The 11,851-nt window shown below is 36.0% G+C and overlaps 1 protein-coding gene, 1 long non-coding RNA gene and 1 pseudogene across 9 annotated transcripts in view; 2 read left to right on the forward strand and 1 right to left on the reverse strand.

Moving 5' to 3' along the window:
• The window catches only part of LOC107182065, a 19,204-nt gene extending 18,921 nt beyond the window's left edge, over positions 1 to 283 (reverse strand). The window contains exon 1 of the long non-coding RNA XR_001512782.1: positions 197 to 283. This is a non-coding gene — a long non-coding RNA (uncharacterized LOC107182065). The remainder of the gene's footprint in view (positions 1 to 196) is intronic.
• Positions 1 to 11,851, forward strand: part of DEK (DEK proto-oncogene) — a 35,721-nt gene that overhangs the window by 7,844 nt on the left and 16,026 nt on the right. For all 8 annotated transcript variants that reach the window (XM_015559750.1, XM_015559745.1, XM_015559744.1 and 5 more), the window contains exons 4-6: positions 2,663 to 2,757; positions 4,565 to 4,685; positions 7,780 to 7,968. In XM_015559750.1, the coding sequence (XP_015415236.1) occupies positions 2,663 to 2,757; positions 4,565 to 4,685; positions 7,780 to 7,968 (405 nt within the window). The remainder of the gene's footprint in view (positions 1 to 2,662; positions 2,758 to 4,564; positions 4,686 to 7,779; positions 7,969 to 11,851) is intronic.
• On the forward strand, positions 3,034 to 3,874 carry LOC102770247 (annotated as a pseudogene).

Below are 11,851 nucleotides of genomic sequence, written 5' to 3' on the forward strand. Positions count from 1 at the left end.
TAAATTTTGGAGATTGAGCCCTTATCTGAAATATCATTGGCAAATATGTTCTCCCATGCAGTGGGCTTTCTTTTTGTTTTGTTGATGGTTGCTTTTGCTGTGCAGAAGCTTTTTATTTTGATGTAGTCCCATTTGTTTGTTTTCTCCTTAATGTCCATTGCCCTAGGAGCTGTGTCTGTAAAGATATCGCTACGACATGTTTGCTATTTTGCTGACTATGGAGTCTTGTAGGATTTTTATGGTTTCCCATCTTACATTTAAAGTCCTTTAGCCATTTTGAGTTTGTTTTTGTATATGGTGTAAGTCGGCAATCTAGTTTCATTTTTTTGCATGTATCAGACCAAATTTTCTAGCACCATTTATTGAAGAGACTGTCTTGACTCCATTGTATGCTCTTGTCTCCTTTGTCAAATATTAATTGAGCATAATGGCTTGGGTCGATTTCTGGGTTCTCTGTTCTGTTCCATTGGTCTATATGTCTGTTCTTGTGCCAGTACCAGGCAGTTTTGAGAACTGTGGCTTGGTAATATAACTTGATATCTGGTATTGTGATCCCTCCAACTTCATTCTTCTTTCTCAGGATTGCTGTGGCTATTCGGGGTCTTTTTTATTCCTGATGAATTTTTGGAGTTTGTTCTAGATCCTTGAAATAAGCCGTTGGTATTTTAATGGGGTTTGCATTGAATCTATAGAATGCTTTGGGAAGTATGGACATTTTAATGATGTTTATTCTACCAATCCATGAACATGGTATGTTCTTCCATTTATTTATGTCTTCCTCTACCTCTTTTTTCAATGTCCTGTAGTTTTCCGAGCACATGTTTTTTACCTCTTAGTTAAGTTTATTCCTAGGTATCTTAATTTTTTTGGTGCAATGGTAAATGAGATTGTTTTTTTAGTTTCTCTTTCTGTGAGTTCATTATTAGAGTATAAAAAGGTCATAGATTTCTGCGTGTTAATTTTGTATCCTGCTACATTGCCGAATTCATTTATTAGGTCTAGTAGTTTTTTGTTGGAGTCTTTGGGGTTTTCTATGTATAGTATCATGTCATCTGCAAATAAGGACAGTTTTACTTCTTTTCCAATTTAGCTGCCTTTTATTTCTTTTTCTTATTTGATCGCTATGGCTAGCACTTCCAGTACTATATCGAACAGGAGTATAAAAGTGGGCATCCCTGTCTTGTTCCCGTTCTCAGGGGAAATGAGTTTACTAGTTTCTGCCCATTGAGTATGATGTTAGCTGTAGGTTTGTCATATAAGGCTTTTATTATGTTGAGGTATGATCCCTTTATCCCCACTTTGCTGAAAGTTTTTATCAAGAAAGGGTGTTGGATTTTGTCAAATGCTTTTTCTGCATTGATTGATATGATGTGATTTTTATCTCTCAATTTGCTTATGTGGTGTATCACATTTATTGATTTGCGGATATTGTACCATCCTTGCATCCCCAGAATAAATCCCATTTGGTCATGGTGTATGATCTTTTAATGTAATGCTGAATCTGATTTGATAAAATTTTGTTCAGGATTTTAGCATCTCTGTTCCTCAAGGATATTGGACTGTAGTTCTCCTTTTTTTGTGGTGTCTTTACCTGGTTTCAGAAATAGGGTAATGCTGGCCTCCTCTTGAATTTTTTGGAATAATCTGAGGAAGATAGGTTTTAGTTCTTTGATTGCTTGGTAGAACTCCCCTGTAAAGTCATCCAGACCAGGGCTTTTGTTTGCAGGAAGATTTTTGATCACTGCTTCAATTTTTTGGTACTTATCAGCCTATTGAGGTTTTTTTATTCTTGAGTTGTTCATAGTATTTTTTCATAATCATTTGTATTTCTGTGGGATCGGTTGTTACTTTACCTCTTTCATTTCTGATTTTGTTTATTTGGGTACTCTATGTTTGCATCTTGGTGAGCCTGGCTAGAGGTTCATCAATCTTGTTTATCCTTTTAAAGAACCAGCTTTTGGGATCTTTTGTATTGTTTTGTTTTGTTTTTTGTTTGTTTGTTTTTTTTTTTGGTCTCTGTCATTTATTTTTGCTCTGATCTTTATTATTTCCTTTCTTCTGCTTATGCTAGGCTTTTCTTGTTGCTCTCTTTCTAATTCTTTGAATTGTAGGGTTAGATAATTTATTCAGATTCTCGTTTTCAAAAAATTATGTTTGTAAGCCTTTTATTATGGACCTGGAGATTATTATGCTAAGCAAAATAAACCAGTCAAAGACAAATATCACATGATCTCACTTATATGTGAAATCTAATGAACAAAGTAAACTGATGAACAAAATAGGTCCAGAGACATGAATGCATGGAACAGACTGATAGATATCAGAGGGAAGGAAGTTGTGGGAGGAAAGAGAATGGCTTAGCCAAAGAACTTATATGCATAGCTCATGGACACAGTAGTGTGGTGAAGGCCTGGAGTGGGGTGGGGCCTGGATGGCAGGGAGTAAAGGGGAAAATACTGTCAATAATAAAAATAAACTTTAATAATTATATATATATATAATATTTTAGTAATAAGTATCGTTTTCAATTGTGAATAAGAAATTTTGCATAAACCAGTATTGTAGCTTAGAGACAGACGTGAAAATAAAGATGCTGGCTTGAATTTTTTCTTGTGTACATTACTGGGTAATAAGTAGTATTAATAATAAGAAACATTTTCAGGTTTCCTCATTAAAGAAGAATGTGGGTCAGTTCAGTGGCTTTCCATTTGAAAAAGGAAGTACCCAATATAAAAAGAAGGAAGAAATGTTGAAAAAGTAAGTTATTTTTATAAATATTATGTTTTGACCAATGTGTTTTTTTTAATATGTTTTTATTGATTCCTGAGAGGAAGGGAGAGGAGAAGAGAGAGAGAAACATCAAAGATTAGAGAGAATCATTGACCTCAGCTGCCTTCTGCACACCTCACACTGGGGACTGAGTCCACAACCCAGGCGTATGCCCTGTCCGGCAATCAAACCTCCTGATTCATAGGTCAATGCTTAACCACTGACTCACACTGGCTGGGCTGATCAATGTGCTTTAAATTTTATTTTTAAATATTTAATGTGCCCATCCATATGTAGATTGCTAATTCTTTGCTTTAAATGCCTAGATCTGACTTGTCAACTTAACCATTAACTTGGGATCTTCATTAGTTTTCAATAAATAATGGCTATCAAGATTATTAAATGCAGAGATGTCTTTATTTCTTGGAAGAACGATATACACAGGCAAATCATTCACAGTTGAAATTTCAGAAGGTCTAAAGGGAATATAGTGAAAACTTTTCTCTCCTGTTCTCTCCTGTGCTGTTAGCCACTCTGTTCCTCCACTTATAGGTACTAAGTTGTTTTGAAGATAATCACTTTGATAGAAACAATGTCTTTCACCATAATGCAAACAAGATGATATATTAGAGTTTATTAAATTCCCTGTAGTTTAAGAACTCTAATCTTCTTCCTCGGTATTGCCTATGAAGGTGGCAGCCATCTCCTACTTGGCATCCTTGGCTGTCTTCAGACCTCTCATGAAACCAAAGATTATCAAAAAGAAGTTCATCCGGCACCAGTCAGACCAGTATGTCAAAATTAAGTGTAACTGACGGAAACCCAGAGGCATTGACAATAGGATGTGCAAAAGATTCAAGGGCCAGATCTTGATGCCCAATATTGGTTATGGGTGCAACAAGAAAACAGAGCACATGCTTCCCAGTGTCTTTCAGATGTCTTTGGTGTTAATCTGGTGCTGCTGATGTGCAACAGATCTTATAGTGCTGAAATTGCTCACAGCATCTCCTCAAAGAACGTCAAAGCCATTGTGGAAAGAGCAGCCCAGCTGGCCATCAGAGCCACCAATTCCAATGCCAAGTTGCACAGGGAAGAAAATGAATAAATAGCCCTAGCTGGCGTGGCTCAATGGATAGAGCATCAGCCTGCGGACTGAAGGGTCCCAGGTTTGATTCTGGCCAAAGGCACATGCCTGGGTTGCAAGCTCGATCCCCAGTTGGGGGCGTGCAGGAGGCAGCCGATCAATGATTCTCTCTCATTGATGTTTCTCTCTTCTTCTCCCTTCCTCTCTAAAATCAGTAAATATATTTTTAAAAAAAAGAAAATGAATAAACAGATTATATACATATTGTATTTGTGTTAAAATTATAAAATTCTGGCATTAAAAAAAGGAATTCTTTTATTATCTATTCCTTCATTGAAACATTATAGTAGGAATGCTGAGGGGGAAATGTAATATTTAGTCACAATCAGCAGCCAGAAGAATGATCAAGTCCATGAATTTTATAGTATTGAAAACTTTTTACATTATTTTCTAATGAATTAACTTAGGTATTGTTTTACTATATTTAGAATTGGTAAATGGTGTTTTCAATTTTTAATACTCTAATCTGGTTGTGTTTGTACACTAATCAAAGATTATTAGGAGTACTTCTAAGATTTAGAGAAACGTTGGCTACTTTTTAAATGTTTGTAGCCTAGCCAGTTTGGTTAGCTATTGCATTTATATTGTGGAGATGTTTATAAACTTTCCTACATAATCAATCACCTTGGTTTCTTTTACTTTCTTTTTCAGATTTAGAAATGCCATGTTAAAAAGCATCTGTGAGGTTCTTGATTTGGAGAGATCAGGTGTAAATAGTGAACTGGTGAAGAGGATCTTGAATTTCTTAATGCATCCAAAGCCTTCTGGCAAAGTGAGGACCAATTTTTATTATTTTAGTAACACATCAATTATTTATAGCCTCTCCTTTTTAATTATTCTTTTAAAAATGGTGGCCCATGAAAAAGGTAGCTAGCTTAGATCACAATTCAATATGCAAGTGTATTTCTTGAGAAAACCAGCAAACTTCAATTTGTAGCTAGAGTTACTCTGTTGTACCTCCCATTTCGTTACGCAGATATTCTGAAAACATATACTCAAAAAGTTTAGAGTAAATACAATTAATATTTACTGCTTCATCAGAGACATTTTTCAATGAAACACCTTTTCCCTCCTGCTAATGTGTGGTTATGAGGAATATGACTAGTAGTTTGCTACCTCTGCTTGATTAGTAAGTACTAAGATGACAGCTGTTTTACCTTGGCTTTTGCATAACCCGTGAAAGAGCTAATTCATGTCTTGGTATTATGAAAATAGTTTTGACCTGTAGGCTTCTGAAAAGTTCTCAGGAAACCCCAGGGTCCACGAACCACATTTTTGAGAGGCACTTCCTTATGTTTTATCCTTCCTTATAGAAACTAACTCTTAAATTCATTTTTCTTACTTGATTCTGATTACTGCTCAATCTAATGGTATCTTAAGCTGTTTTCTATGCTATCATACACTTTTAAGAAAAACACTATAAATTCATTAGTACTAATTTTGTCTCCTGTAATAATCTTAATATTGTTCTTTTGTATAGCTACCTTAATTGTTAATCAGATTTTGTTTACAAAAAGGGATGATGCCATTGACACTGGGTTTTTTTTGTTTGGTTTTTTTTTTTTTTTGAGAGAGAGAAAGAGAGAGATACATCTCATTGGTTACCTCCCAACGTGCCCCAGCTAGGGCCAAAGATCCAGCCTGCAATCAAGGTACTTGCCCTTGACTGGAATCGAACCCATGACTCTTCAGTCAAAGAGCCTCACATTCTATCCACTGAGTCAAACTGGCTAGGGCAGCCGTGGGCAAACTACAGCCCACGGGCTGGATCCGGCCTGTTTGAAATGAATAAAACTATTGAAAAAAAAGGCCGTACCCTTTTATGTAATGATGTTTACTTTGAATTTATATTAGTTCACACAAACACTCCATCCATGCTTTTGTTCCGGCCCTCCGGTCCAGTTTAAGAACCCATTGTGGCCCTCGAGTCAAAAAGTTTGCCCACCCCTGGGCTAGGGCAACACTGGATTTTGATTAATAGATTCAACTAATTTTAAAACTAATATAGGAAAGTTCTAAAGCATTTATTATTATTACTATTTTTTTTAATTAAAATCTTATTTTTGGCAGTTGCATTTTCTTGATTGGTTACTTGAATAATTTAACATTCAAATTAAATTTTTCATTTTCCTGTATAGGTTTATTCAGTACCCATTCCAATCCTCATATTACTAATTCCATGTACATATTATAATCTCACTACCTGCATCTGATTCCTGAGTTGAGGAAGTAAGGGTTGTCATATTTTTCTATTATACTTGAGTTCTGGATTTCAGATAGCGAGTAGTGAGAGTTTAGACAGTTATCTTTTCTCCAGACAAAGAATCAGAGAATTTATCTAAATGGATTTGTTTCCTGGTAATGGTAAGAGTTCACATAACAAGGATATCTATATTCATTCAAGGAATTTTCTTATAGAGAACTCCTCTGACAAATAAATTTGGTTCACTAACTTAAAATTCTGGAATGACCTAGATTGGCTGCTTCCCCGTCTGCTTTTTGAAGGGTAGGTTCTTTGATCAAGTTAGAGGCTATTCTGTACATTGTAGATTACCTGAAAACACTAAGTTACATAAGTAGCCACTTTTAAAAAAATTTTGTGCAGGTGAAAGTGACCCCTAAGACTGGAAGTTTCTGGGAGAGAAGGGAGCTTTGAGGGTCTGCTAGTTTCATAAAAAAATACTGCCTAAAGTTATCACTAACATTTATACAATTATGTATCTTTTTAAAAATATTTTATTTATTTTTTTACAGAGAGAAAGGGAGAGGGATAGAGAGTGAGAAACATCAATAAGAGAGAAACATCGATCAGCTGTCTCCTGCACACTCCCCACTGGGGATGTGCCCGCAACCAAGGTACATGCCCTTGACTGGAATCGAACCTGGGACCCTTGAGTCCGCAGGCCGATGCTCTATCCATTGAGCCAAACTGGTTAGGGCTACAATTATGTATCTTAAGGTTATATGGAATTTTTCTTAATGTTTCTGTTTATTGCAGAAAATAACAGACAAAAATAAAAACAAGAGATACCCATCATTTTCAGAAATAAGTAATTTTTAAAAGATAAGTAAGTTTATCTTTTCAGATCTTTTTGCAGGGTTATTTATGGTTTTCAATTTTAGAAGTTAGCAAATTCACCTCTAAGAAAGCACTTAAAAGTTAAATTTGTTGTTTACTATAATACTTTTTTTCACATGATCTTTTCATTTTAAATGTGTGTGCTTTAATTGAATATCAAAGTAAGAGCAGTACACTGATTTTGTGGTTCTTAATTTATCAGTTAACACATTCAGTACTTACTACATATTTACAATCATGTGAGAATATAATCCTGATGTTATTGAAAGTAGTGCCCAGAGGTAATATGAATATAAACTACATAGTTCATAAATTCAGGGTGTATAAAGTGAAATTTCATTTACTTCATGGATGACTCTTCCCAGTCCTTTCATTGGAGGGTCCCCTAAAACAGGAAGCTTCTCTGACAGCAGCTGATGTTTATAGGAATGAAATACTAGTAAATTATAAGTCTGATTCAAAGTACTAATTTGATAAAGTGTAAATAACTGTTTGAGTTTAACATGGTGTGTACTTGGGCTTCTAGTCCCATGTCAGAACATAGAATGCATATTTAAACATTTGTGAAGAGTCTCTTGCCTAGGTGTTTAGAATACAAATGAAAAGGTATTGGTAATTCAGACAAAAAAAGATTAATTTGACACATTGTTCAAGATAAATTATTCTCTAAAGCTGCGAAGCTTGGAATTATACCTTGAGACAAACAAGAATTGAGTTGAGAAGTAGGTCTCAGAAATAGTTGATTGACTTGGAAATACCTCATTGGTGTTTATTTTATTTTATGCAGCCATTGCCAAAATCTAAAAAAACTTCTAGTAAAGGCAACAAAAAGGAACGGAACAGTTCTGGAATGGCAAGGAAAGCAAAGCGAACCAAATGTCCTGAGATTCTGTCAGATGAATCTAGCAGTGATGAAGAGGAAAAGAAAAACAAAGAAGAGTCTTCAGAGGATGAAGATAAAGAAAGTGAAGAGGAGGTAACATTTTAGTTTTTTTTGTTTTTTCATTTCTTTTCCTGGGGAGAGTTAAATATTCCTGCTATGTAATAGGAATAGCCAGAAAATAGATTCTAGGAACCATCAGTTCCATATTAGATGCTGTAAATTCTGAAGACATGTAGTTCAGTGTAAACCTTTTCTTTCCCTTTAACAAGCTTTTAGTTTTGTTGATATGCCAGAGTATAAAAGTTGGAAAAGAGTGAGGTTAGTATGGAACTGAATTTGAGCCTGGGCCTTGACTAGAGTAGGTCAAATGGGAAGAGAAGGCACAGGGGGAGGGGTACATATCCTGAACAGGAACACACGGGAGCAGATTTTTTGAGAATTTTCTTCAAAGTATATTAGTATATTACGATGATCTTCAACCATTTTATTCTGTTTCACACACAAAACCAGGGGTTTAAGGACCACCATTTTTTCTCAACTTGTTGGGGATTATTTAATGAGAATAACAGGATTTGAAGTTTGATTGGTGGACACGTTTTGTATCACTTAGGAATACCTGCCATTTTCCTTTACTTATAAATCTTTGTAAATGTTGAATATTTTTAGTTTTCAAAGTGAAACTTCAGGAAGGGAAAAGGTGCTGAACCATTTAAAGGGTTAACATTTCCCTTTCCTTTTTGTGTCTCTTCAGTCAAGTAGATGAGAAATAGGAAGTGATTTTCTATTGTTAATAGCCTTTTCGTAGACTTCACTGGTCAGAACTTGCTCTATAAGTTGGGTAATGTACTTGGTCTTAGTTAGGATTTGATTAATGTGGCTTGACATTTTGGGCCAAAATGATTCTTCATTGTAGAGGACTGTCTTGTGTATTATAGAACATTTGACCACTAGGTGCCAGTAGCACACTTCCCCAATGTCCAGTTGTGAAAACCAAAAATGTCTCCAGACTTTGCCAAGTGTCTCCTGGGGGCGGCAAAATCACCTCCAGTTGATTCTAGAGGGAGTAAAGATGTTGTGAACTCTGGTTTTATATGTGTGTATCTTGTATAAATTTGCCTTTAGGTATTTAAAATCCATGCTTGTTTTAATGTCAATTATAAAGACTCCAATAAAGCTAAGTTTGAAATGTTGCATAATTGAAAGAATATTACAAAGCCAGCAGTTGTCTCATAAATATTTATATATAAAAGGCTAAGTTGACTCATGCATGCGTGATACATATAAAGCTCTCGCACCAGTCGCATGTGTGTGTGTTGATCTGTCATTGTCGATGGTGAATTTGGTTGACACTTCTATTATTGAGAAAGGGTGAATTGCGATTTTAAACTATTTCTTCTAATTAATTTACTTTCAATGTGCACGAATCCGTGCACCGGGACACTAGTCTTAATATATTTTTGGTGTAAAGCAAGATGAGTAATCTGAGCATTAAGGTTTTTTTATAACTGATTTTAGGAAAATATGGGAGAAAAATGTTTGTTTATATGTGAATATGCAATAATGCCAATTTTGCAGTAATAGTGTTATTCCTCATTCAACAAATTTTTGGTAATCTACTGTGTGTATTCACTGTGCTTCCCCTAAAACCTTTTTAAAGGTAGAGTTAAAGCATGAAAAGTTGTCATAGACTATAAACATCTGATTTTTTTTTTGTAGAGGCACTATGATTATGAACATGGGCTTTGGAAACTATCTGGGTTCAAATCCCAGTATTGATTTAAAAAAAAAAAAAGTTCCTTCATTTCGACATATATACATACGTGCTTTATGTTTTTTATTATTTATTTACCACAAATAAAGGTCAGGAATTGTTACATTTCTTTTAAATTTTTTTACTGTTTCACTTCATTATTGCTGTGTATGTGCTCCATGTGAGTGATGTGGGTGCTTATGTAGGTGGGTTCCAACTTACGGCAAAAATCGCATTACATTGCGCAGTAGGAACAGATCTCCGACGTAACCTGAGGACCTACTGTATGCTAAGTGTCCGTCCTACCAGTCGCTATGACATGCACTGACCACCAGGGGGGCAGACGCTCAACATAGAGAAATGGCATTGCGGACCTGATGCCCGCAAAGCAACACTCAACTTCCCCCATGTGGGACCCAGGCCCCGCCACCACCCTGGAGTGACACCCCACCAAATCGCAGCCAATGCTGCCGAGATCCCATGGCACAAAATGTGGTCCACAACCCAGCCCAGAAACAGTGGCAGTGGGTGCCGGGTAATGATGTCATGTAGTAATGCCCAGCTTTCTCTCCCTAGCGACTAGCTTCCTTGGAGTTTCTTCAGCTCAGGAACAAGACTTGCTTTAAAGCCAGGTGGAAACATTTTACACTTTAACCAAATGTCTGTGAAATGTTTTCCCGTGCCTTATCTCATTTGATCTTCATAGAATTCCTGGAGTAGGTAAATAGGAGACTCGGTAGAATCCTATTTTCTTTTCATTAGCTGGAAAATGGAGATTTAGAAAGCTTAGAAACTTGACCTGACTGAAACAAAGAAATGGTGGACCTTGAAAACAACTTCAGGTTTTCTCACTGCACAGAATATAATCCAACACTGCCGCAATTAAATATTTTAACCTTTGTTCTCCCTTGTGATCTATAATAATAATCTGCTTTGTGTTGATATTTATTGCTCTGTTGCTGACAATTACCTGAAAGAGAAGTTGGGATGCTTCACCACTGGGCTGGGCTGGAAAAAGTTTAGCTACTAGTAAATCAAAAAGCAGGTCTAATTAAGCAAGTTTAGTGTGTGTGTGTGTGTGTGTGTGTGTGTGTGTGTATGTAAAAGGCTAAGTTGACTTGCACATGGACGATACATACAAAGCTCTCGCTGGCGCCAATCGCACGCGTGTGTTTTGATCTGTCGTCGATTGTGAATTTGGTTGACACTTCTATTATAGAAAAAGGGTGAAAAGCAATATTAAAATATTCTAATTAATTTCCTTTCATTGTGCACAAATTCATGTACCAGGCCTCTAGCTGTTTTATAAAAGCTGTTTTAAACTTCTTTATCATCTCAGCTCTGGGCCATTTGCAGAAGAGCAGTTTGGAACCAGGAAGAAACTGGTAGATGAAGTTTCTTTAAAATGAGAGAATATAAAAATGACAGGTTTAGTTTTTTTTGTTTTTTGTTTTTCCTATAAACTTACTCTGAAAATGAACTGGTTCCCATATTGGATTAGCATCTTTAGGGAAATTCTGCTAAAGTGAACCAGTGAGATTAAATCATATTCGGGCAGGCCTTTCACAGATATTAGGTGTTAGGCACAGAGAAATCACTGGAGAATACAGAGAAAAGGGAGAAGCAGTGCTTTCCAGATTGGAGAAAATGAGTATTATAAATTTTTTAGACCCTTAAAGACATACTTAACACCCCCCCCCCATTTTATCTATTATTTCTGTAGTTTTTGTTCCCTAGTGTTTTTCTAACACTCTTATCTGTAGAAAAAATGAAACTGTATTTTTACTTTGTGAGTATTGAGAATGTATCTGAATATTCTAATATGAGTGAGGAATGTCTTCAGCTATAAATACTTTAAAAAGCCCACTAATATGTCCAACAAAACAGAAGTTTCTTTTTCTTTCATGGCAAGAAGTCCACAGATAAGCAGTTATTGGCCAGCATACCATCCCAAGATAAAGGTATCATTTTTCTTCCTGAGCCATCATCTTTATATGTGGCATTTAACCTTCCTATCTAATAAAAGAGAAACATGGTAATTAGCCATACGTCCACTACCCTCCCCATTGGCTAATCAGGGTGATATGCAAATTAACTGCCAGCCAAGATGGCGGCCAGCAGCGAGGCAGCTTGAAGCTACTAACATGAGGCTTCCTTGCTTCAGGGACGGAGGACTCCAACGTTCCCCGCCTGCCTTGCTAGCCTCTGAGCTTTCAGTTTGAAACA

Source organism: Myotis davidii, unplaced genomic scaffold (genome assembly GCF_000327345.1).
Source record: "Myotis davidii unplaced genomic scaffold, ASM32734v1 scaffold53, whole genome shotgun sequence".
NCBI lineage: Eukaryota > Metazoa > Chordata > Mammalia > Chiroptera > Vespertilionidae > Myotis > Myotis davidii.